The sequence below is a fragment of the Arvicola amphibius genome, chromosome 6 (assembly GCF_903992535.2).
Source record: "Arvicola amphibius chromosome 6, mArvAmp1.2, whole genome shotgun sequence".
Taxonomy (NCBI): Eukaryota; Metazoa; Chordata; class Mammalia; order Rodentia; family Cricetidae; genus Arvicola; species Arvicola amphibius.
In genome coordinates, this window is record NC_052052.2 from 2319848 (window position 1) to 2347350 (window position 27503).

A 27503-nucleotide genomic window follows, 5' to 3' on the forward strand; every position below is an offset into this window, starting at 1 on the left:
CACCCCATCCAGCTCTGTCTGCAGGCTTTGCAGTGTGCTCCAGGTTCCCAGCTTCAGTGAACTGTCGCTCACGCTGGGGCAAGCTTTGGTGATACAACAGTCTCCTCCTATAATCAACTCCTTACTTACTCTCCTAACATCCCAGTACTACTCAGGCTTCACCAAGTTGGACTTTGGTAGTTTCTGTACTGTGTGGGCTCCTTCTCTGGGGCAGAGAGATGTGTGTTGTGTCTCCCCAGTGAAAGTCTTGTCACACAACACCGGGGATGAAGAAAGGTAACAGGAAAGAATACTGGACTTCATAGCATCTCCTGGGGCAGAAGCACAGCCAAGAGAAGATCTCCTGAGCTGCCTGGCATGTACTGTGCAGGCAGAAAGGGGGTAGGCCCGTGGATACCTCGGCCCCTGCATGCATCCCCAAATACCAGAGGCAAAGCACATGACAAAAAGCAGCCTGTGTCACCATGGTACCTGCTCAGGACAGGAGGAGAGCATGGCACTGAGTAGGAGGAGAACCATCAACTACCATGGGGCACATTTTTTTACTCCAAATGGTTATGGGCTAAAGACCTGACCATGATGCCAGGGAGGCCTGGATTCATACATGAAAGCCACACTGAAGTGTAAAACCATGGGTGCCCAGTGACCAAGACTCTGCTGTTAGGAAGTCAGGAGGGCACTGTGCTTCCTGGCTGTCGTCCTGACAGTGCGCTAACTGCTCCCCTGCTGCCCCCATCTTGGTTCAGGCCCCCTTACCTCTTCTCCAGGGGCAAAGTTTTCATGACACAGAGGACATCGGTTTGCCACCTTCTCCGATTTGGCAGCTGCAGTGATTTCGATAAAGAAGACTTGGTTACTTGGATGACCCCTCAGTGAGAGGAAGGGTCCATCCAACCCCACAATGCCTAGGTGGCACTCACGGTTGCACTCCTTGGTTTGGATGTGCCTGGGAAGCTCCTCCGTGGGGACAGCCTCGCTGCAGCGGTGGCACTTCCCAAACCCGTGCCTTTTGTCACACTCTGTCAGCAGGTGCTGCGTCAGGCTGGAGATCTCAACGACCTGCAGCGGAGACAGAGCCGCGTGACTGCTGTGGGGGCCAGGGCAGCTGTGCTGGGTCCTCTGCACACAACAGTGTCCGCAGTCACGCACTTTGTAGAGGCCCTGGTCCTCCTCATGTCACCTGAGTGCCATGCAAAGGCCACGGTATGGGCTGGGGCTACAGCTGACCTGAGTGTCCGCTGTGGCTCTGGGATCAAATTCTGGCTCCCCAGTATTTCTAAGAATGTGCATATGAAGAAGGTTCTCCCACCCATCCAACACTTGCTCAGAATACCTTCCGCACAGCCATGGAGCCACACACTGTTGAAGAGGTCAGTGGCACACCCGGGGGTGTCGGAATCTGTACTGCCAGAAGGAGGAGTGAGTCCAAAAGGTGGGACCTGCTCTCTTACATCCTTCCCTGGGCACCAGATGAGATGAAACGAGACACTTCCCGTTTGTCTTCATTGTTTGAAGACAGAGGCCCAGAGCAGGAGAGAAGCAGAGCAGGGCATGAACCCTAGAAGGACTGGCAGGGGACAGCCTGAATTAAAGACTTCTGTTGTGGGCTATTTGTGCACTGTGTGAAGATGGGCTGTGGTTGGTGTAATAAAAAGCTGAATGGCCAATAGCTAGGCAGGAGGTATAGGCGGGACTTCTGGGTCAAGAGTGGAAGGGGAGATAATGGAGGCATGCAGGAGATACCAACGAGACACAGAACGACTCAGACACACAGAATGGGGGAGAGAGGGGTTGTGCTTTTGTTTCCACAGGAAATGAAAAGCTATGATTCCTTCAAAATTAACAAAGATCAGATCTAACCAGGGGAGACCTCTGAGGATCTTGGCTGCAGATGTGAGAGAGGAAGACAGGAAAGACCACAGGACAGATGACATGTATGCTGATCCCTTGACATGGGGACATGAGTCCTTCCATGGCGTGGATAGAGGTTGGTTATACAGTTCAGACAGACTGTTTATAAGGTTGGCAGATGCCTTTTACCGCTCGAACATAGAGCAGAGAATCATCTTTAGCTGACTGTGCTTACTGCGCATTCTGTTCTTGTGTTAATGCTGATATGTATGCTACCTTTAAAAGTCTATGTGTTTTCAGAAAAAAAGGATCAGACACCAATGAAGTCAAGTAGCCCAGTTAATACAGCCTTTCAGAATTTCCTCAAAATTCTGCATCCAGAACAACTTCAAAGATGCTAGCTAAACTAAGACGGTCCAGGCTCACAGACTCTCCAGCCAGGACTTCAGACAAGCCCTGCGCTTTCCCACCACACAGAGACTAAACAAAGAATACAGCTAGCTCTCCCAGGACTTCCCATTATCCCAATTTTATCAGGATCCCCTACAGGCACCATCACCCCCCAGACAACAGGAAGCAGTCTAGAAAACCTAACACCTGTATCCCCAAGAGGTGGGGTGAATGGTTTTTGGTCTTTTGGAAGGTTAAGGATGTTTATCATCATTTAGAGGAACTGGTTACAAGTTGTTATTGATCATGGTCAGGAAAAACCATTGAGCAAAAGAGATTATATTCATGGATCTCATTTTGAAAAGAAAAAGGGGGATATAGGAATGGTAGGATAAAAGGGTAAATTATTAAATCTACTTTTAAAGTAAAAAAAGCAACTACTAGTCCTAAGTAGTTTACATTGGTAAGGATTTTTGTATACTGATACAAATTTAAGGTTATTTTTATTTTAATATACTGTATATATGTTCCTACTCTTGTTTAAGGTATTGTACCTATGCAGCTCATTTAAAAATGCAATGTAGGGGGCTGGAGAGATGGCTCAGAGGTTAAGAGCACTGGCTGCTCTTCCAGAGGTCTTGAGTTCAATTCCCAGCAACCACATGGGGGCTCAAAACCATCGATAATGAGATCTGGTGCCCTCTTCTGGTGTGTACGTTAACAGAACATTGTATGCATAATAAATAAGTAAATAAATAAATCTAAAAAAAAGCAATGTAAAGCTCTAGTCCTTAAAGGCTATTATTACAAATTGTTTAGGACAATTAAGAAAATGTAGGTTAGTAGTTAGTCATCTATAACAGTCAAACTTGTAGCCATGTTAGGTATGTTTTCAAGGTCAAACAGATATTTTGGATAGATGGTCTTCAAATACTGCAGAGACCTACAGGATATGGCATTTAAGATGTTTTTAATAGCATAAAACTTTCGTGATAGTGAGACACATCTGCTCCTGGCAGCACCATTTTACTCCAAAAAATGATGATAGACATTGAAGAACCTCCATATGGAGTTTGCTTTCATTGTGGTAAAGCTAGCCATTTGGGCAAGACAGTGCCCTTGCCTCGACTGCTGACAGTATGCTGTCCAAATTGGACAAGCAGGACACAGCAGAGAGTGACTGCTGAACTTCGTTAAGACACGATAGGACAGCCCTTCAGAATTCCTGCTGCACAGAGGTCTGTCGGACACTCTAAGCCATAGGAGACGCCACTGAAGTGCAGAACGAGTTGAACTCACTGAACACGAGAGCAGCAGAAGCCATGTGGTACAATGTAGATTAATAAAAATACGGGCTAATTTAAGTTATAAGAGCTGGTGCGACAAGCCTGAGCCATGAGCCAAGCTCTCATAATTAACAGAAGTCTTTGCCATCATTTGTCGGCTGGCGGCCTGTCCAAGAGATGTGGCCAGTGAGACCAAGGGCTATACCCAGATGTAGAAGATGACAACAGAAAGACACCTAGCAATGGAGGCCAATGACAAGTAGACAAATGGTGCCTGCCTCAGTCACAGGTAGCATGTAGCATGTAGCATGTAAGAACAGAGGTGCCCTCTTTCTCATTGCTGTGAGCTGTAAGGTGGTTGGGACTCTGTACCTCTGGGCACTAGACATGTGGCCCAGAGTTGCCCTGTGGTCACATCCACAGGACCATGGTTGGACATATATGGCCTGGTGCTGCACTATGGTCCATCAACAAGACCAGGTTAGGCATGTGGCCCAGTGCTGTGGTCATATTGAGACTCCATAATTAACTTGATTATGGCCATTGTAGAGCAGAGATTGCTGTGCTGATCTTGAACCCATAGTTATGGCAATAAAATTATGCAAAACAATACACCGATAGCCTGATACATGGTAAGGGATGGAACTGCAGTCCTCCCGAGATTCCACCCACCATTTCTGATCCTGCCCCTCAGCTGCAGCACACAGGAAGTGGAAGGTTCTCTGAGGATGGCACTCCACTGACACGGCTTTTGTCAGCTGTACCCCAAGCTGCTGTGAAGCCCTGGGAAGCTCACTGGCTTACCACGCTGGGTAGAACTATCCCTTTGTTTGCCGGTGTCTTATGGGGGTGAACAAATGTTCTGTATATCTCCCTAGGAAAACCCACACAGCAAATCAGAGCCTGACTATAGGTACAACAGAGCCAAGGAAGAGTGTTGGACAAGCTGCTGCATTGCCTGTTATGGGAAACAAGAGGCATCTGCAACTGCGGTCGAACCATCTAAGGTTGGAGCATGTGCAGGGGAACCTCAGTGTGCCTGTTCTCGTGTTGTATAGCTGGAGGTCCTGAAAACACACTCAATTGGAACATATAATAACATGTCTTCAGGCAGCACACCGGGGACAGGACTGGAAGCGGGCCACAGCAGTGCACATCACCTGGCTACTTGCTGGAGATGGAGGGCCAGACAATACCCATGAGCCATCAGTAGCTAATAAACTACCTGGTAAGTTAGTGTCCTAGCTGGGGACAATGGATGTTTCTTTGTGTGTTCCAGGAGTAATGCAACACGAGAATGCCAACAGCAAAGCTATTCCTAGCAGTCCCAAACTGAAACAGTAAGGGTATGAATCAATCTTGGTCTATGCAAAACACAGACACAGCAACAGGCGATGGACACAGGGGAGCATGGGCCCACACAACAGGAGTCCACTTACAGGAGGGCCAAGCAACAATGCTGTACATGTTGTCAAAGGGGGCAGGGACAGACTGAGCTGCAGGTGGTGGAGAGCGGCTGACACTGTCAGTCACTCTGGGTCACAGCACGGACTTCTCTGCTCTCTTCATGACTTCCCTCTCAAGCTTCAAAGATCGGGGCTACCCACGCTTTGGTCTTTTTCTCAAAAACTTGGTGTCTTAGTGCCCAGCACCTGACCTGCCTGCAGTGGTCGCATCTTGTCAGCATGAGGCAGTGTTTCCAGTAGTGGAGGTCCAGGCCCTCTTCTGTGAAAGACTCATTTCTCTCCCCACAAAAGATGCACAGACTACAATGAATTAGAAAAGGCAGAAGTGAAGGCTTCGCTCTGGCTACCATGACCACTCAACCCCCAATGTATTAGACTCAGCCCTCGCTAGGCCCCTCCTTCCCCTTGAGAAGCCCCCACGTCACAGACACAGGCAGCATCACTCACTTATCCAAATAGTGGTTATCTGGGATTTCTGGGGTGTCAGGTGGGGCAGCTTTTCTTCCTGGAGGGTCTGAGGAGATTAAAAAAGCACAATCTAAGTAATGTTTGGTTGAAATGTTTAAAGTTTCAGCAAAAAATTGTAATTTATAAAATTGTCATTTTGGTTTCTATAAACCCAGTGGTCAGGTGTCCAAGCACAAAGTAAACTCCAGTTGGGGCTGCAGAGCCAAGAGCTTTCTTTCCTTTTCTTCAGTGCTAGGAGCCAAATTGAGGCCTTGCACATCCCAGGCAAGCACTGGCACCATGAGCTACAGCTGCAGCCTCGGGTTTGTGGCCAAGGCCTTGCGACGCAGCTTGGAGTAGCTGCAAACTTGCTGCAGTGCTCCGAGCGAGCACGGCCCCCACAGGCTCATGTCTGAACACGTGTCCCCAGGTGGCGGAACTGTTTGGGAAGGATTAGGAGGTGTGGCCTGCTGGAGGAGGTGTGGCAAGCTTTGAAGTTTCAAAAGCCCATGCCATTCCCAGCATCTGTCCCTTTCTCTGGTGCCTGTGGATCAGATGTAAGCTCTTAGCTACTGCTCCAGCACCATGCCTGCCTGCAGTCATGCTCCTGCCAGGGTAGTCATGGGCTCACCCTCTGAAACTACAAGCCCCAAATAAAGTTTTTCTTTTATAAGGTGCCTTAGTTATTGACGTCTTATCACAGCAGAAAAGTAACTAAGGCATTTGCCATCCTCCTGCCTCATCTGCCATTCCCTGGGCTCAGATGTTTGAAACCAGGCCTGCTACAGGAAGTGATTTTGTTTTGTTTTGACACAGTCTCACTATGCAGCCCTGGCTGGCTTGAAACTTGTTTTGTAGCCCAGGCTGGCCTCAAACCCACAAGAAATTCTCCAGTCTCCGAGGGCTGAGATTAACGGTATGCGTAACCATGCTCGGCCAAGGAAGTGAGGTCAGTATTGAGGGGTCTTGGTTGGAATTCGCTCACCTTGATTTCTGAGCTTCACGCCGTCATTCTCCTTCTCCTAGGACACAGATAGCAATGGTCAGCGTGAACTGCAGCTGTGAGTTAGTCTACCCAGGACACACTGTCCTCAAAGTACATGTCTAGGTTTTGTTTGATATTTCTATCAAAGAATAACAGAATTCACATTTTTCTATTCATTCATTCAAAACAGTCCTTCCTATCTATCTATCTATCTATCTATCTATCTATCTATCTATCTATCTATCTATCTGTAACAGTCTCATCTGGCTGCAACATTGCAATCCTCCTGCCTCAGCCTCTTTAATGCTGTAATGATAGGCACTGGGCTCCACAAAATTATGAAAGGGCTATCAGCAATTTTTTCAAGCCAAACCTGGTGGTGAACACTTGTGATGTTGACACTTCTTAAGCAGATGCAAGAGGATCACGAATTTGAGGCCAGCCTGTGCTATTGAATGAGTTCTAGGGCAGCCTTAGCTACAACTGTGAGACTCAATGCTAACAACAAGAACAAAACAACTCCAACATTTTCTTCTGCTCTCTTTAAGCCCCTTAGCTCCACTATTCCATAGACACACAAATACCAAGGCTACCAATCTCCTCCACAGGTGACTGTCATTCCTAGGAGCCAAGTGATCATCAGCCCCAACACAGGTATGATGGGCAGCAGAGCCCTGGCCATGTTCTAGCTAGCGTGTGACCTGGAGTGAGCCTCTAGTTCATCACACTTGTGAACCAGTGGGAAAAACACTCAGCATGACTGCCCGTCCCTCCCACCCCCCAGTGGTGGCTGCCATAGTGCTACAGTGGTAGAGGAGGCATCACAACCCTGCCAGGGGAAGGAAGCAGCCAGCTCCAGTCCCCACCGCTTCTCCTTTCCTTACTGTTCCTCTCACTTTGGCCTTTGGTGGGAAGGTCTAGGGACCTCCAGCCCTTCTTAGGCAAATGTATTTGTAGATGTGTTTTCTGCTTCTCTCCTTGTTATTTCCCATTTGTGTGGACAGTAGCGTGCAGACCTCTGCCCACTCCACAGCATCCTTGGGGTTTGTGTAGTAGCTGTGGCCACAGGCACAAGCAGCTTGGAGGCAGGCTCCAAGTATACCTGGCAAGACTGAGCCTTCATCTGGGACTGTGGCCCTCCTTAACTCCTCTGCCCTCCTACATTTTCAAAAGTACTTTACTTTGTGTGTACGCGTGTATGGGGGCGGCTGCATGCATACCATGGTGCAAGTGAAGAGGTCAGAGGACCACTTTATGGAGTCAGTCCTACCATGTGGCTCTCAGGGAGACTGAACTCAGGTTGTCTTGAGAACGGGCAGGAGGATGCTCCCCTCAAGCCTCAGAGCAGCAGTAGAGCTGGCTAACTACTGACATGGGCACCAAAGGCCTGGGGAAGGCCCTCTTTTATCGGTGCCCCTGCCAACCACAAAGAAAGCAAGGCACCGTCTGCATTGCCGCAGCACCCGCGCACTCAGGTGGAAGGTGCTGGCGTTCTGACCTGGGCTCCAGCCTGGGTCTCTCTCAGCGCTGCCAACTGGCCCTGCAGAACCTTCACCTCTTCCTTCTTCTGCTTTTCTGCTTCTTTAGTGGCTGCTCTTTTCTGGGCCTGGTTAAAAAAACATTTTTCCTATTAGAGGAATTTTCTTAGGGTAGCTTCAGACATTGGGAGACAAATTGAAGCATCTAATTTGGACATGACTGTAACTCGTATTAAAAGGAAATTCTTCGGTGATTTACTAAAGGTTTGTACATCACTGATCCTGCTCTCCCTAGATAGGAAACACTGGTCTTATAGGCAGAGCACAGACAGGCCAGGGCCTCGCTCAGGGGCCTGCTTCTTACCAGACTGTGCTTCTCCACATGGGCTCCTAGAAAGAAACTGGCCGTTTATTCATGTCTCAGGTAGCATTGTTCTCTCTCTCTCTTCTCCTAGCCCAGCCTGTCCTGTATTCACAGCAGTCCTCTCAGCTCAGCCTCCCAATGCTGAGACCATAGGTGTGAGTCAGCATGGCTGGTCTGTGGTCCAGGTTACTTCTGCAACCCAGACTGCAGTTTCATCGATCTGTGAGGCACTCACCCTGACTTCAGCCTCCGTCAGCCTGCCGTCTATCTTAGCGATTCCCTCAAAAATGGCTTTGTAGAGCAGGTTCCTGCGTGTGCTGCTGTCTTCCGGGGGAAGGTGCTCCAGGGTGAGGGCTGGGTGCTGTCTGTACATGTCCAGGATGATTCTGACTGCTGTCTCTCGCACCTCATACACCTTGTGCTCCAGGGCGCTGAGTGCAAACTGCAAAGAAAGCAGTCTCAGCTCTGCTACTGATTTTCTAATAACAAAGTTAACTCCTCCCAGCACAAGAGAGACCCAGGTATATTGCAGAGACTTGGAAAATAAAGACAAGGCAAAGAGGAGACAAGAGCAGAGGGGGCCGCACACCCGGAATTCTCCTCCACGTGACACAGCCCACTGGGGTCTAGTGCTTTCACCACTGGTGCTGGGAAGCACTCCAAATAGGGATGAAGTAGGTGGTGCCTCTGGGACTTTTGTCTGTCTGTCTGTCTGCCCAGACTGTTTTCTTCCCCTGCCTGCAGGTTCCCATTTATTGGCAGCTGAAGCGTGCTGCTGCCTGCAGGCTGTGCAGTCTGTTGTTTTGGCATCATGAGCAGGGTGCTGGGACACAGCTAGCGTTAAGAGCACTGGTCTAACACATCCATGTGTTCTTTCCCTAGAACCGTAATCGATCAGACCACCGAAAATACTAGCGAGATGGCTCAGCCAGTAAAGGTACCCGCCACCCAGCCCGACTGCCTGAGTCCTGGCCTTGGGAACCAGAGTGGAAAGAGAACATGACTCTTACAAATTATCCTCTGACCTCCACATGCATGTTGTGCCTTCTGCTCGCTCGCTCTGTCTGTCTGTCTGTCTGTCTGTCTATGACAGTCTCATCTATGCAGCCCAGGCCTCAACCTGGTTATCTCCACATGCACACTGTGTCTTCTGCTCCATCAGCGCTCAGCACCATGCTTTCCACACCCTGAGCTCACTTACCTTATGTCGGTGGTTCCCAACCCCAACATGACCATCGGAAAACACAGATATCTACATTATGATTCCTAACAGTAGCAAAATTAGTTATGAAGTAGCAACAAAAATAATGTTATGGTTGGAGGTCACAACACGAAGAGCTGTATTAAGGGTCCCAGCATTAGGAAGGCTGAGAACCTCTGCCTATGACTTTCGTTTTCACTGCACTGTGGTGCTGTCATACAGCAATGCCTCCCCAGTGGCTCTGGGCCCCGGGTTTCCCTGTGTCCCACTTTTAGGCTCTACCTAGACCTGGCTGTGTGCTGACACCATCTGGCTCTCACACTGGGTCTGTGTATCCTCTACTCTTACATCAGAGACTCTGGTCCACCCTGCTGCAGAGTCTCCCGGCCTCTGCACTGCACAGCCACCCTGGTCCTGCTCATCCAGTCCTGCAGTCACCCTGCACCCCTCTTCCTTTCCTTCATGTCAACAGGGGCGCTGAATGTGATGGCAGCCATCAATGTCCCAGTGGTTTGTTTTGTTTCACCCCAGTCTAGGGTCACACACAGTAGGGGTGTCTTGTACCGTGGACAGCGAGGTTCAGTCATAAAACAAGTGTCTGGCAATGATCCAGGCTGGAGACCAAGGTAGGCATGGTTTGTTTATATTCTCTGATGTATTCTTAAGCAAATAAGTTTTTTTTTTTTTGTTTTTCAGGTTTTTTGAGACAGAATATCATGTAGCCCAGGCTGGTCTCAAACTCACTGTGCAGCCAATGATAATCTTGACCTCCTGATTCTCCTGCCTCTACCTCCTACGTGCTGGGATTGCAGGAGTGTACAGCCTGGTGTATGCAGTGTTGCAGATTGAACCTGTGGGTCTATGCTTGCCAGATGAGCATTCAGTCAACTTCCCAAAGAATGAGTCTCATGATTTGCTCCCCACTGTGGATGGTGAAGCCCCTCGATGCTCCTGCAAGCTCACTGGCTCAGTTACTGATTGGCTAGCCCTGCCCTAAGCTGTGGCACGGGGCCCAATATCATCAATATCATCAATATCGTGCTGCATGAGGCTGGCTCACCTTCATCACACTGTCCACAGTGAAGCCTGAGTTCCCAGTGCCCAGGTCTCTCAGCAGCCGGGCCAGAAGGTCCACCTGGCTCATTGCCAGATGAGTGGAAGCATTGGGCTTCAGTGGCTGTACCAAGTAGGATGGAATGAGTTGGAGAGATTTCACCTCCTTAAACAAGGCCATTTCCTACAAAACATAGCATGATTTGTTAATTATTACAGGTAAAAAGCTAGAGGTTAATTCAGTACAACTTAGCATGACTGTCACATTGAACACCCAAGGGAACAAACAGGGAAGTGAAGGGACGGTGACAAGCCACATGAGAATTATGAACGGGAGCTGGGGTTTCTTGGAAACAGTTAGGGAGGGGGTAGAACCACAGATCTGAAACAGAAGAGATCAACATGAGAGTCAGGAGAACGTTGGAAACAAACAAACTGAAAACCTGAAGGCTTCTGTTCTTGGTATTTCTCAACCTCAATAAAACCATTTTCTGAATGTAAAATGTGAAAAAAAGATTAGGCTTAGAGATAGAATTTTAGCATCAAGTGTCAACGGTTCTCTAGTAACGTGGTTACTGGTGGGCCAGAAGAAAGTCCTATCTATTGCTTCCATTGCTGGGTGACAGGGTCTCACTATGATGCTTAGTCTCCTTGAACTTGCTATACTGTGCTCAGTATGTAGTCACAATCTCTCTTGGTATTTGGGCCATGAGTGATGGCTCAGATACAAAGGACAAAGGCACAGTAAATACAGCCTCCAGAGTCAGGACAACAGGTTCCTGAAATGACAAGTGGGCCTGAGCATGAAGGCTCAGGGACAGGTAACCTGGCAACTTTGAAAGTTTATTTTTATTCATGTGAGGGTGTCTGCGTGTGCACTTGTGCTATGTGTCTGTGTGTATATGCCATAGGAGTGTAGGTGGAGGCCACAAGAGGCACCTGATTCTGTGAGCTGGAGTCACAGGATGGTGTGAGAAACCACACGTGGGTTCTGGGAATCTAACTGCAGTCCTGGGAAAGAGCAGTAAGCACTCTTCACAGAGCCATCTCCAGCCCTAGGGAGGGAGCTTTAGACCACCCAGAAACTAACAGGAAAAGCCAGGCAGAGAGGCACACTCCTGGAGCGCTAGCAAAAGGGATGCTGGGGCGGGGACCTGTGAGTTGAGGGTAGCATGGCTATATGGTAAAACTGTCTTAAAAATATTGAACGTGAACCAAGTGTGGTGGCATACTCCTGCAGTTCTGGCAGTGGGAAGGCTGAGGTAGGAGGAACACCTGTGCCCAGAAGGAGGTGGCCTGGGTGACATGGCAGACCCTGTCTCTTCAGGAAAACAAAAACCAAACTGACTTCACACATAGAAAAGAAATGATGCAATACACATTTTCATTTGTGCTGAGACTCATGAAATCCTCCTGCCTCTGTCTTTCAAGGGCTGACGTATCTTTTTACGGTGACACCCTGCCCCAGCTCTGTGCTACAAGCACATGGCTGCACTTCTGCTTTTTGTTCTTTCTTTTTATGAGACAGGGTTTGTCTGTGTGTCAGTCCCGGCTATCCTGGAACTCACTCTGTAGACCAGGCTGGCCTTGAACTCAGAGATCCGTGAACCTCTGCCTCCCAAGTGCTGGGATCAAAGGTGTGTGCCACCACCGCCAGCCTGTTCTGCTTATTTTTTTCCATAATTGCTTTCCCTGAAAATAAGCTTCTTAATAAACCAAGTCTGGGATTCCTCACATCTTGATGAATGACAAGAGCCCCAAGACAGATGTTCTAAGTCACAAAACTTGCATCAAATTTTAAGGAGTTCTTAGATTTTTCTCCAGTCCAGATACGGAGCTTTAGGATCCCTAAATCTGCTGGGCAGTGCACACCTGTACAACCCCAGGGCTTAGGAGGCCGAGCCGGGAGCACCATATCTAGTTCCGGGTTACTCTTGGCTACGCACAGTACGAGGTGAGCCAGGGCTACATGAGAGCATGTCTCATAACAAGCAAAGCAAAGCAAAATCAAACAGCTTCCTGAACTAGATGCGCTCATCAGCTAACTTAAATAAAGCCAATACTTTCACAGCACTTTCTAAACTCTTGCCCACATGACGTGTGACTTTCACACCGAGGAGAGAGTAAGTGTGCTCGGTGAAAGGGTGAGGGTGGACTCGGACAGGACTGGGTTTCCTTTCCATTTCTGTTAGCAGCCCTCTAGGTGACCGCACCCCGTTCCTCTGATCTCGGCATGTGTGTGGGTGTGAGCACACCACAGAGGGAGAGTGGAGGGCAAAAGACAGTTTGCTGGGAGTTCTTTCCTTCAACAATGTGAGTCCATCTCAGGGAGTAAACTCAGGTTGTCAGGCTTGGTGGCAGGTGCCTTTTACCCACTGAGCCATTGCTCTGGCTCTTTCTTTGTTCATGTGAATGGCACGTGTGTGCATATCTATGTATACCAGCATGTGTGTAGGTGCATGTGGAGGCCCGAGTTGATTTCAGGAATCTTCGTCCATAGCTAGTCCATCTTATTTGGGGAAGGGTCTCTTAACTGAACCCAGAGACTGCTGACATGGCTAGTCTTGCTAGGCAGCTTGCTCCGTGCTCACCCTGTGTTTATGTGGGTTCAAAGGATTTTATCTGTGAACCAGCAACTGCTTTAACTGCTGAATCATCTCCCTAGCTTTAAACAATCCTTATTTTTATCTCCGATAAGCTGGGCGTGGAATCATGCTTGCAATCTGAGTGCTTGGAAAGTTAGGGCAGGAAGACCACCAAGTCTCAAGGAGCCAGCCTAGACTACATGGTGAGTTCAAGTCCAGCCTGCATTACAGAATGAGGCTGTCTCAAAACAACAACACAAGCTTGTGTAGACAGAGATCATTTTTCCCAGCACTGGGGAGCATCATGGCAGCTGTCTGAGGATCAGCAGTAGAGAACCCTGTAAGGCAGAGTCAGACAGCCACAGGAAAGTGATGGGGAGGTTCAGACCTGAATGAAATTCAGAGCCATGACACGGAGGCGAGCAGAGGAATCTCCAGTTCTGGTGAGTAAGAGGGGAACAGTCCTCTCTACACAGTGCGTCGTCTCCAGTTTGCTCAGCTTGTGCTTGGGAATGTACTGGGTAATTATCATTTTCACCAACTTCAATGAAGCCTGAAAGACCTGAAGAAACGAGGTCAGGCAGATCAGGCACCGTGGTGGGAGTTCAGGAGGAAACAGGAGACCAACAAATGTGAACCTCATACTACAAACTGCTTCCAAGTACAGCACCCCATACCCGGAGCCCTGCTCACTGTGCCCCCCCAACTTGACCCTCCTGACCACGTGATGCCAGCTCAGCACTCCTGAGAGACACCCAGCCCCTCCATTTTCATTTTTGAACAATCTAAGGCCTGTCCAGAGCTACAAAAAGGAACTCAGCTCGTTGGCCCCACAGTCTCACGAGGAGAGCACTCAGCACACCTGCTGAGCACTGTGTGGGAAACAAGGGCTATGCAGAGCAGAGAAGTGCCTAGGCAAGCATGGCATCTCCCATCTGTCATTGTCCTGGAGCTAGGATGTGCCTCTTACTGGAGAACCCTCATTCCTGGTCTCACTGAAAGCCAACTCAGTTATGTCAATGACCTGGGGACAGCAGGCAGAGGGACTTACTGAGGTCACGATGTCCTTTATGGCTCTTCTGATGAGAAAGACAGATGCTCTGAGCATGTTTTTCAAATCCTCCTTCTGAGTTCCAACAGGCATCTCCATCAGCTTCTGGTACAGCGCCAGCAGGGCATCTTCCCGGCAGGACCATGTCTTAGAATAGGCCCCGGCCACCTGCCAGCCAACAGCAGTCCTGTCTCAGCTCAGGTGGCAGACTGTCCAGACCCACATAGCCATCCCAACTGCCATCCTGCACTTCAAAACTCTTCTGTAGGAGGAAGCCCTCTGCAGAATTGAGGGGGAGAGCTCAGCTACACTGGGGGGAAATTAAGACCTGAGACCTCCACATGTGAACGGCAGGATGTACACACATGTAAACACACACACACACACACACACACGGTTAGGGTTAGGATTAGGACACACACACATGTTAAACAAAGCAAAACCCCTGCAGCAATTTTCCCCTTCTTTCCCTATGCTGGTGTGCTCTGTGTCTGTTTCCCCCTCTCTCCCTATGCTGGTGTGCTCTGTGTCTGCATGTATCTGCACACTTGCATGCCACACACGTGCATAACTTGGTTTTGATTTTTACCAAGGGTTCGCCTAAGATGTCAATGGCAGAACTGGCTTCTCTCAAGGCCTTCTCTGTCAAGGGCTCTGGTTCCCCTGAGACACCCCGTGTCCGGACGTCACTGTTGTCTGCGTCTTTCACTTCAGGCTCGGTGGATGCTTCCCCCAGTTGCTTCCGAGTAATGGGAAGAGGCCGCTCATCGTAGGGCACGGCGTCCACCTGCAGGTGAGCACAGGCGAGCAGAGTGTGGGGGTGGGCCCTCTGCTGGGGTGTCTCCTCCACAGACTGCTGGGCGAGAGCTCTAAAGGAGTCAGTCTGCTAAGCACCAGGTTAGAGCAATTCTGTAACTGGAAAGAACGGATGAAGCCTTCCACTCCTGTCAGACTCACCCAGATGTGGAGCAGCAGCACTGCCACCTCAGGAGTCACCTGCAGCCACACCAGCTCCGCTGACACAGAGGACAGGAGGAAGGGTCATCCTGTTATTTTTCAGACTAGTGTCTGTTGACATACTCTTATGCATTGCATAGAGCAATAAACATGCTTCTCCTCTGGGGCCCAGTGAGGGAAGCTGTAGCAAGCCTCCTCCTCTGTGGTGCTCCTTGGTGAGGCAGCTGCCAACCCAGCCTTCAGTCCTCAGCACCTAAATCAGTAGGCGCTGCTCTTGGTGCCCACACAGCAGGGAGGATGGACCTTCTACCCTCACAGCCCCATTCAGTCAGAGGCAAAGGCACAGAATTGAAGAGGCAAGGACACAGCAGGGTGAGAGTGGAGAGGGAGCACACGGTGCTGAGAGAGCGGGTGAGTGCACATCTGAGTGAAATCACTGTGTGAAACCCTGAGAAACACATGTGAAACACATGGAAGGCTAGGCCACAAGGGCATTGGAACCCTAAGATGAACACGTGGGCCAAGGCCCCTTCTGTAGAGGCCTGGTGGGGCCAGTCAGCACAGGGATCTGCTCTGCTCTTGCGGCTGCTGCAGGGGCTGGAGGGTATGACTAAGTAGATCCAGCTGACTGAAGTGAGGACCCATGGGCAAAAGGTGCTGCCATGACAGCCCAGGGACAAGGACCCGGGGAGTCAAGTGATGGGAGGAAATCTGCTGTGGAAACTCCTTCAGCCAACAGCCTTTAAGATACTGGCCCACTGATGTAGGTGTGTCTTCTATCTATCTGATGATTTCATTGGTTAATTAATAAAGAAACTGCCTTGGCCAGCCCTTAGGTGGGTGGAGTAGACAGAACAGGAAGAAGGAAGTGAGGTAGATGGCTCAGTCAGATGCCACGCCTCTCCTAAGTTAGTCAGACCGCCGTGCCTCTGCTCAGGGAGACAGACGCTATGGAGCCAGCCACCAGGTCAGACATGCTGAATCTTTCCCGGTAAGACACCACTCGTGGTGTTATACAGATTATTAGATATGGGTTAGTCAAGATGTGAGTAAGAGGCTGAAACTAATGAACCAGGCAGTGTTTAAATGAATACCGTTTGTGTGTTGCTATTTCGGGTTTTAAGCTAACCTTGCGGGAGCCGGGCAGGATGAAAAGCAGGCCTGCCCGCAGCTCATCACTACAGGCCCACTTGGGGTGTGGTTGAATATACTATATAGAGAGATATAAAACGTGTGCGGCCCCTTGGCTGCTGGATTCGGCTCCTGTGCCCCATTCATGTAGAAGACTGCTGGTCTGTGAGTCTACCCCCAGATAAAGAGACCTTTATTGTACTCCATTCTAGGCTAGCGTGGGGCTCCTTTATTATAATCGACAACAGAAATCAGGTTGCTGATGACAATACTGAGCTCCCAAGTCAAACCAGTCCTGAAACCTGCAGGACCTACTGTGTTCCCAGCTAGAACAGTCAATAAAAAGCCCAGCTTGACTCAGGTTTCCTGTTACCAAGCTGTTCTAACAGGCATGGTGACCACAGGTACATGACTGAGGTGTCATCTGGAAAAGTATGGATAGGGAATTTACCCGTTTATTTTGAGACAGGATCTCACTCTACTGCCTTGGATGTCCTGGTCCTTGCTATGTAGTCCAAGCTGACCTGGCAGCAATCCTGCCTCAGCTTCTTGAAAGCTCCAGGAATGGGCATTTTATACATGCTCTCTTATTCCTTGAAGCAATGCTTGAAGTAGATGTAAAGACTTTGTGAGCCCACAGATGACGTGGAAGACCCAGAGGGCCTGACAGGCTGGTGACAGATGTGCCTCTCAAGGGATGTGGCCAATGGACTATGCTTGCTTGTGCTCTGCTCTAGCCAGCATCCCAGGTCCCTTCTGGACTCGGGGAGGAGGGCTGGCCCTGGAGGCAGGCATGTATCTGTGCCTTGGGATGAGTACCCAGTACAACCCAGGTCCTCAGTGATGCAGCTGGTAGCAGTCAAGCTGGCGTGGAGTAACTTACATGGCTCCTAGGTACAGGGTCTGCGGCAGGTGGGGACTGGTCCACTGCTGAATGTCGAGGAGACGATGCCGAGGGATATGCCAAGGGCTTTTCCTGGAGGGCGGGGCCTGCAAATGTGCCTTCTGTTTCCAGCTCTTCTGTGCGCGGCAGTGAGGACGCTGCCTTCCAGTGCTGGGGACTGCTGGGAGATGCAAGGGGCTGGAGGGGCAAAACGAAGGGCCTCTGCATCTGGAAGAAAGATGGACAAGGGGCCATGACCACCGCAGGCCACTGAAGGACAAGGGGCCATGACCACCACAGGCCACCTGAAGGACAAGGGGCCATGACCACCACAGGCCACCTGAAGGACAAGGGGCCATGACCACCACAGGCCACCTGAAGGACAAGGGGCCATGATCACTGCAGGTTATCTGAAGGAAGCTGTGCTGAGCACACAATGGTCTATTGGTAAGTCCCGGGACCATGGCATCGCCTCAGCTGTCTCTGCCACAGTTACAGTGCAGATCACATGAAGCCCCAAACACCTGACAGCCTGAGCATGCGTGCTTGGGCATGATCACAGACATACTTGTGCTAGAAGCACAACACTTGGGCAGGACCCTGGGCTCAGAACTGGTCTATGCTGTTCACAGCTGGTCAAGCGACTCTTTACAATCCAAACAGGCGGGGCTGACGGATGTCACGCTGTGATTCTCACTGATTTATGTTTTACTTGCCAGGACGGCAGAGGTAGATATAGAGCCGGCAGTACCAGCCTGAGACCAGCAACCTAGAGGGTGGGACTGGTGAGAACTGGCAGTCTGTATGCACACCAAGCCTGCCCCCATCTGCATTCAACATCTGCCTGATGAACCGTAAGGTCAGGGATCTTGCTAGAAGTCTGTCTCCACTCACTTAGACTACTCGGGGGTTTACACCTGAGGCATGTGGCACAGGTACCACATTCCATACAACATGGCGACCGGGTTGGAGGGTCCCTGATAAGTGACAGTGCCTTGATCTTCCAGCCCTGGGCTCCCTCTCCTCACCTTCTACGTGAACTCTAAAAGATCCCATCCCAGCAGAACCCTGCTGACTGCACAAGGCACGGAGCAGCTGCTTTAGCCCACACATTCACAGAGCCCGAGCACAACTCTGGTTAGCCCTTCATTCTCTCCCACTTGCCCCTACCCTATGACCCATTCTGACCTCTGGCTCGCCCTGCAGGAGGCCGTGCAGCTCCAGCTGTTCGTACACCTGGGCACGGTAGCGTGCCATCTGCTGCTTCTTCTCCTTGGCCAGGTCATAGTCTTCCTTCTCCACAGCGCAGCGCTTCTCCACCTCGAAGCGCCCCAGGCGCTCACCGACCTTCTGTAAGTCAGCGATCGCTTGCTTCAGTTTCTTCGCGTGATCATAGCGCTCCTTCTTGACAGCATCCCTTTTCTTTTCATCCAGCCTGCGAATGATCTGCGCAACTTCGGGGTCTTGGTACATGTCAAATGCCAAGTCATCAAGTGGAGAGATATAGTCAGATCTCCTGAGGAGAGAAGATGACCCCTCAGGTCAGGAGAGTCAAGAGCTCATGCTGCACACACAGGTGAGAAGGTCCCAGCACTGTTCACAGGGTCTCCTATGTGAGGGAGTACAGCCTCGGCTGGTCAGGCTGCAGCCATGAACTATCTGGGGCTCTTGCTCCTGGTGCTTGATCGAGCTGTGTGTCAGGCCAAACCACAGATAAACTTAGCATCCATGACCACGTGATTATGCCACTATTCTTAAAATTTACAGTATGGTAGTGATGATCTTCACTCTGTGGTCACAAAGTACAGCAACAGCATTGCCGGGACCACTGCAGACTCAGGACAGCTCAGGGTCTCACAGCAGCTGCACTGGCTACATCAAGTAAGCCAAACACAAGCTGTGACTTGGGTATTTTACATAGAGGTAAAGTTTAATTAGATATTATTTGTCACAAAGACTTTAGTTGGAAAACTTGAATAATAACTTCAAGTGGGACTTGGGCACACACCACATTTAAAAATCCCCAGGTTCCTTTCTGCCCCTCACCCAGGCCCTTTGCCTGAGGGACAGCTGCAGCAGCTCTGGCCATCCCTTCCAAAGTAGTGTTAGGGCTGATATAACATACATGCCGCCCCACATGCCATATATTAACTCTCAACACTATGCTTGCAACTCTCCATCACTTGGCCACAACGTCCCAGAAATAATATAAAGGTTTTATTTCATGGTGCTATAGTTAGAATCTGCAGGGCAGGAGCACACTCACTCTCATGCAGTACCCCAGGGCCAGGCCAGGTTCTCACACCATGAATCTCAGCACCAACAGTCAACTCCACAGAGTCCTGGGGGCCAGACAGGTCAGGCCAGGCACAGCCTGCCCCACCACCGAAGGTGGAAGCTCTGCTGGAGCATGCCATTGCTGCTGTGGCTGCTGTGTGGGCTCAGGCTTTGGGAAGGGCAGAAACCAAGGGGTGGCCATCAGGAAGGAGCTGACCAGTGGTGACGCTGAGGGCTGCGGGCGCACTGGCTCTCCAGCAGGCTGAGGGCTGCGGGCGCACTGGCTCTCCAGCAGGCTGAGGCTGCGGCACGGTGCGCAGCTGCATCGCTGTTCTCAGGCACCCGTGCTAACACCTGAACACCTCAGAACTGAAGCATCTCTGAATGGCAGCAGTGCAGGAGTGCAAGATAAGCAGTCACCTTAATCTCTGCATGGACATAAGACAACCCAACCACTGGCTTCCTGCTCTCACCTGACCTAAGCATCATGGAGACCTCGAATCCTCCAGAATGACTAAGGAGTTACGAGGTGTCTTGTGAAGGAATGGGTAGGGAGGGGTCTTACCCGGCAAAAGTTCCTTCCAGGGCTGGGTCTTCATTGTGGGGACTGTGGCCAAGGTAATGGTCAATCAGCTTCTCTCTAGAGGTCTTTGGGGACAAAACATCTTACACTCTCAGCAAACAAAGGACAAAACAAACCTTAATTTTACAACCGTTTAATAGAGAGGTGCCAGTAAGACTCAGTGGTCCTAGTTTTCTGGACAGGCAACTAAAATCCTTGAGGAAAGTTTTGAGGCCTTCTTAATTGATACATTTTTTTTTGTGTGTGTGTGTGATGAGAATTAATAATTCCTCTTCCCACAGAAATTCCCTTTACTTTTTAGGAACTAAACTTCCCATACTTACAATATTGCTTTCATCACCAAAATCTGCAGGGTCTCCAATGATATTTATCGCAACCAAAGCCACCTAAGAAATAGTTAAATCAGCAGAAATCAAGTATGAAGTGTTTGAGATGCTTTAAGCCCTTGAACCAACTCTTGCCCTTGTTGTTATCAGGTAGGAGGGTGTGCAATGACAGTAAGGGTCACGCTTACGTAGAGAACTGTGACGTGCTCAACAGATAACAAGAACTGAGTAGTTTCTCATGCTCAACCAAGTTGCTATGGCTTATAGGTTTCTAAAACAGTAACAGCTAACCTAGACTTTTAGCAGTCTCCCAATAAGAGGTCTCTACCCACATTACCCCAGATGAGGAAAAGAAATACTAAATTAACACAGCCCAGCTAAACCACCTCTTGCCTTGGCAGGTAAGTCGCTCTCCTTCCCACCCATCACTGTGGTCCAGGTTCCTAACCAGTTCCTACTGGTGGACACAGGCAGGTAGTGTGGAAGGATTAGAAAACGCTAGAAACAATCCCTCCAGCTTCCCGACACCATGCTACAATGGACCTCATGCCGGAGCAGCTGAGCATCTCACAACTCATTAGCCTGTCAACGATGTGACCTGTTGGCTTTCTCCTACTCCTCATGGAGAGGCAGCAAGGGGTACAAATGTGTGTGTAAAAAGATTGTTCTGGACACACCTAATCTCCTTTGTCAGGGTGGGATTGAGTTCTACCAAACACTCTACCACTGAGCTCTACAGCCTGTCCCTAGCGCTGTGCTGAGCTCCACAGCCTGCCTCTAGCACTGTGCTGAGTTACACATGCTGTCCCTAGCGCTGGGCTACACAGGCTGTCCCTAGCGCTTTGGCTGGCTTTGGGAACATATTCCTCATACTGGGTTGCCTTGCCCAGCCTTAGTACAAAGGCAGGTGCTTAGTCCTACCGCAACTCCATATGCCACGCTTTGCTTATACCTATGGGAGGCCTCTCCCTTCCGGAACAGAAACAGAGGAGTGGACTGGGGAGGGGGTATGGCGGAGGTGAGATGGAGGGAGGGAATGAAGGAGAGGAGGGAGGAGAAACTGAGGTTGGGATGTAAAGTAAATAAATAAATTGATTAAATTTTAAGAAAGGAAGGAAGGAAGAAGAAAGAAAAGAAAAGGCAGCAAAGCCGCTGGAGCAGCTGGAGCAGCGGCAGGCAAGCGGCTTCCCTGGCCTTGGGCAGTTCAGACGGGTTATCTGCGTCATGCTGCCAGAACAGCTGCCAGTCAAAGTCACACACACTGTCAGCTAAGGAAAATACGAGGTAGGAACCGGGGAAGCGATTTTACCACAGCGATGTCAAGCTACTATACACAACTGAAGCGCAAATCCCAGGAACCCTTCTCACACTCTCTTTCACCTGAATCTGGTCCCATCAGAGGCTCTTGTGTGCCCCATGACTACATGCCAGAGTTAACATATGGGAGTCTGGCTTCGGAGAGCAACAGCCGCTCACACAACTGCTCTCAGAAGTGTGCAGTTGTGTACAAGGACACCTGAGCGGTCTGCTCATGGAGGTGTGGGGTGAGGGGTATAAAGGGGGGTATGTGCTGTGGTGTCAGGGCAAAGCCTCACACAAACACACAGGTCTTACCTGATTATATATGTTGTACTTGTTGGCGTGGTTTTGGTGAAAGATCAGCTTAAGAAACTGCCCCACAGCATCCACGTAGACAGACTTGAGTTCCCGGGCTTTGCAGCCTGTCTTTTCGTTGTCACACAGAGACACATAGCTGGAAGGAAAGTCACACCTGATGAACTGTCCACAAAGCTGTTCCCACTCCCACTGAACCCCACACATACGGTAACCCTGCCTGCTAAGCATATGAATCCCAGGCATGTGTTGGGAAGATCACAAAGGGCCGAGAGGGCCACAAAGCTGTCAGGTTCAGGGCACCCCCGTGCACCGAGTCTCATTCTCACCCCAGTCTGCGGAAGCGCTCTGCTTGGTACGGCACCAGGTACTCAGGCAAACTTTCACTGATGTAGAACTCAACCTTACTGGAGATCATGTACTGGTGAGCGAGGAGCTGCAGCTTCCTTATCCGACACCTCTCCACCATCTGGAGAACAATCTCTTGTGGAAACTGGCAGAATCTGAAAGCAAACACAACCTTGGGTTTCTGAGAAACGTCTGCAGTTTCTTGTCGGCCTGCTTCCAGGCAGGGGAGTGTGAGGCACAGCACTCTGGATGTGAGGCAGCTTCCACCTGCCTAGAAGACTGCACTGCCCTCCCTTCCAAAGCCTGAACCTAAGGCTGACTGGCTCTGCTGGCCACCTGCAAACCTAACTTCAGGCTGCTAAGATAAAGGCTACAGGCCTTCAAGTTAATCAGGAGATAAATCAGCCATTCTTCTGGGGTTGTACCAGTAGGCCAGGCAGAGCCAAAGGCTTCCCCACAGGAACCTAAGTCCTTAAGCGAAGTGTCTGCTTACAACACACAGGCTGTCAACACACAGCAGGGGACTTCCAGGCGCAGGCTGAGCTGAGTGTTTAACTACACACTGCATGAGCACCAAGCAAGACTTGGCTAGAGCACTGCTTCTGTCAGCAAGGAACCTACACAGCCAGGCACAGCCGTGACTCAGCAGTACAGTGTGCTGGAAGGACAGCACCGACACACGCTAGCCGGCAGGCACTGTGGGTGTGCAGAACAAAGGGAGCTCTGAAGAACGGGGCAGTCAGGGAAGGCCCCTCCCTTCACAGGTCTCAACATTACTGCCTGGTGACCCGTGTGTGCACGCGTGCTCACGTGTTGTTATCATTGCTGGCCAGGTCCTTCTTCCACATCCCACTAAGAAAATGCATCAACTCGGTGTGGTTCCTTTGGGTTCTTCAAGAGTAGAGCCATTTCCCCCATAGTTAGCCTGGGTGCCACTAACACATCAGCCTTGTGCTCACCTCCCAGTTCTGACTTCTTCAGCTCAGGGTAAGTGCCCTCCCATTGAATCACACTGACAAGGACGGACTGCTTTGCCTTGAATAACAGCTCAGTGGTGAAGGTGCCTGCTGCCAACCCCTGGGACCCACACAATGATAAAGAACTGAGTCCTTCAAGCTGACCCCTGCAGTGGTACTTCATCTGTAGTCTAATAAAGCCTGGGGACCAGAGCAGAACAGCCCACTGGTCAGCCTCACAGACCAGGCAGTGGTGTGCTGAAACACATCTTTAATCCTAATAGCCACCATAGTTGCCACAGAAACTAGGCAGTGCATGTCTTGAATCTCAGTGGTGCACACCTTTAATCCCAGCCCCAGAGAGGATTATAAAACGGGAGGAGACAGCTCTCAGACACAGTCTCATTCTGAGATTCTGGAGGCAAGATTTCTGACTGAGGTCGAGGTAAGAGCCGGTGGCTGGCTACTTTGCCTTTTCGGATCTTCAGGTTGAAGCCCAATTTCTCTCTGAGTTCTTATTAATCGTGCTTCAGACACATTGAGAGGCATGCGAGGACATGCACATTAATAAATGTGAAAAGAAAAACCGTCTGAAAACCGAGACTATGCAGGCTGCAGTCATCAGCTCTGGAGATTTGAAGCCTGGATCCCAAGGCTCTGAGAAAGACATGACATGGCAGGAACCTCCCCCATCCCATAAGTAGCACCCTGTACCCAGTTCCACCAGCACCCTGAGCAAGCTTTCTGAACCACTCCTGACAGGACCCCCTGTCCATCTTGGTGACACTGAGGATACTTTCTCTTGACTCCTGCAACACATCTGGCCTCAGGTAAATCAGGAGACTCCTGGGCCAAACCTTGTGTGACTCTGTCGGGTGGTGGTCGGGATACACAACCCTTTCCTTTGGTATCCTCTGGAAGCATGGTACTAACATGGATACAGTTAAGAGTTTAAAGGAAAATCACGCCAACAACAAAAGTACCATGCTGGGGTGACTCGCATAATCACTGTTACAAAGTAGTCCTGTGTGTCCACTTAAGAACCTGTGAGCTTCATGGACTCTCAAGGCAGACACAGCTAATGCTAAGATCTCTGCAGAGGGAAATGAAGAAGGCAGAGAGTGGAAGCTTTGCCCTTAGCAACTGGAGGGAAGCAGGACCACTGAAATGGGGAGCTCAGGAGAAAAAAGGGTGTGGCTAGGAGCATGAACCTGCACCCCTCAGTGGGGACAGCATGCCTGGGAGGGAGTGGACCAGGAAGTTTGACACTGTCAGCTCCAGCAGCTTCTGCTCTATCCCCTCTGCTTGACTGTTTCAGTCTCCCAGAGCTCAGGCAGGGAGGAGGGGTCCATTTACCTGACACCTACAGCTCCAGCAAGTGCCGCTCTACCCTACCTGCTTGACTTCTCCAGTTCCCAGGAGTTCAGGCACGAAGGAGAGGGGGTCCTGCTTACTGGGTCCCCTCAGACATTCCAAGAGAAAAATGCACTTTAATTTTAGTGATTTTAATTTAGTTTTCACTGAGATACACCATGTACCCGACTAGAAATGCATTTCGTGTTTTTAGATCGAGAGGCACCAGCCCTACCAGGTATTCAGACCCAGAGATGTGCTCTCAGCCCCGCCCCTCAGGCCAGCCTTACTTTGGTGACCTCCAGCCACTGACAGTCGGTGCGTGGATCATTAGTTCCCGAGCACTGAAGCCATCTTCATGTCCAGAAGAGCTGACCACTACAAATCCAATCTTGTGGGGCATTCTGCACACACGGGCTGCTCAGAAGATCAGGGAAGAGTTCTGAGAAGATATTCAGCAAGGTAAGCCACAGAGTACTCAGACTTGTCCATCACCCCGAAAAGGTTAGTTTGTCTACAAAACATTTTTAATGGATGTTCTAATTCTACTTAACATACCATTTAAGCTATCTTGATTTTCCTGAGAGTCTGACCTGTGCTGCATTGAGTTACATCCTCACTAATGGCCAGAGTCTGCCTTTGTTGTGTGTGAAAGTTACCTCACTGGGGTTTCTGCAGATGTGATCAAATTAAAATGATACCTTATTGGGGAATCCACGTGGCTGGTGCACTTTGAGAAGAGGAAAAGGATCTGGGGTGAGTACCACTAAGGGACAATGCCCACCTAGCATAGGTGTGGGCTTCATCTCCAGAACCCATCCCCCATAAAACAATCCCTAAAAAATACATGCAAGAAATGCATGCAAGAAGTGGAGGCTCAGACATACACAGGGGTAGTGGTGCCACATACTGAGAGACTGGAGCCACTCAGTTAAAGCTAAGGCTGGTGCTGGAAACCACCAGGAGCTAGAAAAGGCAGAAGAACCCAGACCTCATAGATGCTTGTCCCTGCTGCTACCTCAATGCCAGTCCTCTTGCTCTGAAATTCCTAAGCCATCCTGCTTGTCACACACTCATGGTAAAACCAAAGCTTTTTTTTTTTTTTTTTTTTTTTTTTTGTAAAGGTACAAAGTCTTTTGGTATTTTCAAGGAAGCAAACAACTAGCAATGATTAGGGAGGACGCCTAACTGTTAGTGTAAATGTGCAGTCCTAAGGAACGCAGGACGCACAGATGCACTGGTGCAGATGTGAGCACAGTTGAGTGTAAACGTGCAGCCCTAAGGAATGCAGGATGCACAGATGCACTGGTGCAGACGTGAGCACAGTTGAGTTGGGAGCCTGACTCGGGACATTTAAAAAGTGTTATCTGTGAACAAGATGGACCAGGCCCATCTTCTGGCTCCCAGATCCTCAGAGGATGTGGAAAAGCACCCAGCGATGCCTCATAGGGCATGTTGCTGGGCTACCTGCCCTCGCCCTCCAGATGGGCACAAGCAGTTGTCAGTTTCCCCCTGAATCTAGACAATCAAGCTGGGCCAGGAAGCAGGGGCAGCTCTCCCAGTCCTAGTGAAGAAGGAGTGTCACTACTTATACTAACAGAAAGTCCGCTGGAAGCCAAGTCGAGAGGAGACATGGTCAAACTTGAGGGAGCTTTAAGAGGAAAAACTGGCTAAATGATTCTTTCAGTGTGATTTTTCGGTGAACTGACCTGTGCCCACCACTGTCACTTGGAGGACGCGTGCTGTCATGTCTGCTCTGTGCCCTAGCTCACCACCGTCACTTGGAGGATGTGTGCTGACCTGTGCCCTAGCTCACCACTGGCACTTGGAGGACACATGCTGTCATGTCTGCTCTGCTGACCTGTGCCCTATCTCACCATCATCACTTGGAGGATATGAGCTGTCATGTCTGCTTTGCTGCTTGGCACGCATGCTCTCCATGCTGGAACACAGCACACAGAGTCAGCGATGAGCTGACAACTCTGCACTCCCCTTCAGCCCTGGTTTGGACCTGTTACACTTTCCTAGGCTCGGACATCCATGCACAGTGAGGGTTCACGGACGGGAACACACGTATGTGTTGCCCAGAGGGCAGTATAATCCCAGGATACACGGATGCCACAGCAAAGGAGCTCTGTCCCCAGAGAGACTCCTATCACAAGGGTCTAGGGCTCCTGAGGCCACCAGCAGAGGAGGCCCTGCCCGAGTGAAGCTAACCTTGGGCTAGAGCAGCAATGTCAGAGAGCAACACATGGGCATGGCTACTTCTCAGTTACCAAACCAATCAAATACTTGCTAAGTAGACAGCTGTTGGTGAAATAAATCATCATCAGAGAAAACAACAACAATCCACCTAATACAGGAAAAAGAAGTGCATTTGAGGTTTCTTGGAATAAGATGCATCACTGAAATACTCTGTAGGTAGTGCTATCCAAAGTACCCCGCAGGAGGCCTGGCTCACGTGAATATGCCTGATGTATAATTCAGAGCTTTCACTTACTTTCACCGGATTTGAAAAGGACCATTTCAAGAATCAATGCCAGTCTGATGCTTGCTGGCGTGTTTTGTTTTTGGAATGTATGCACTAAACTACTAAAGCTAGCACAGCAAGTCACTGTTAAAGGTGATCCACTGAGTTCCCTGTGTCTGTGACAGCAGAGCGGAAGAAACTGACCCAGAACACAATCAAGAGCGGTTCATATGCATAGCTGGGTGACTTAACATGTGTCTCCTCTGGTGAGACTACACTCTCATTACATGTGCCTCCTCTGACTGGGAGACCACACTCCTATAACATGCGTCTCCTCTGACTGGGAGACTACACTCCTATAACATGTGTCTCCTCTGACTGGGAGACTACACTCCCAGAACATGCGTCTCCTCTGACTGGGAGACTACACTCCTATAACATGTGTCTC

At 50.0% G+C, this 27503-nt stretch overlaps 1 protein-coding gene across 3 annotated transcripts in view; it reads right to left on the reverse strand.

Annotated features, from left to right (window-relative positions):
• Window positions 1-27503, reverse strand: part of Cep104 (centrosomal protein 104) — a 34160-nt gene that overhangs the window by 4154 nt on the left and 2503 nt on the right. The window contains exons 2-19 of one of the 3 annotated variants that reach the window (XM_038333055.1): window positions 24876-25002; window positions 22258-22431; window positions 21929-22067; window positions 20312-20374; window positions 19971-20053; window positions 18317-18644; window positions 17129-17356; window positions 14747-14944; window positions 14158-14325; window positions 13495-13668; window positions 10529-10705; window positions 8503-8709; window positions 7924-8031; window positions 6426-6462; window positions 5441-5507; window positions 5185-5293; window positions 921-1059; window positions 757-824 (exon numbers count right to left, since the gene is read on the reverse strand). In XM_038333055.1, the coding sequence (XP_038188983.1) occupies window positions 757-824; window positions 921-1059; window positions 5185-5293; window positions 5441-5507; window positions 6426-6462; window positions 7924-8031; window positions 8503-8709; window positions 10529-10705; window positions 13495-13668; window positions 14158-14325; window positions 14747-14944; window positions 17129-17356; window positions 18317-18644; window positions 19971-20053; window positions 20312-20374; window positions 21929-22067; window positions 22258-22431; window positions 24876-24988 (2580 nt within the window). In that variant the 5' untranslated portion in view covers window positions 24989-25002. Of the gene's footprint in view, window positions 1-756; window positions 825-920; window positions 1060-5184; window positions 5294-5440; window positions 5508-6425; window positions 6463-7923; window positions 8032-8502; window positions 8710-10528; window positions 10706-13494; window positions 13669-14157; window positions 14326-14746; window positions 14945-17128; window positions 17357-18316; window positions 18645-19970; window positions 20054-20311; window positions 20375-21928; window positions 22068-22257; window positions 22432-24875; window positions 25028-27503 lie in introns of those variants that run through there. The other 2 variants (XM_038333054.1, XM_038333056.1) reach the window with 2 other exon arrangements.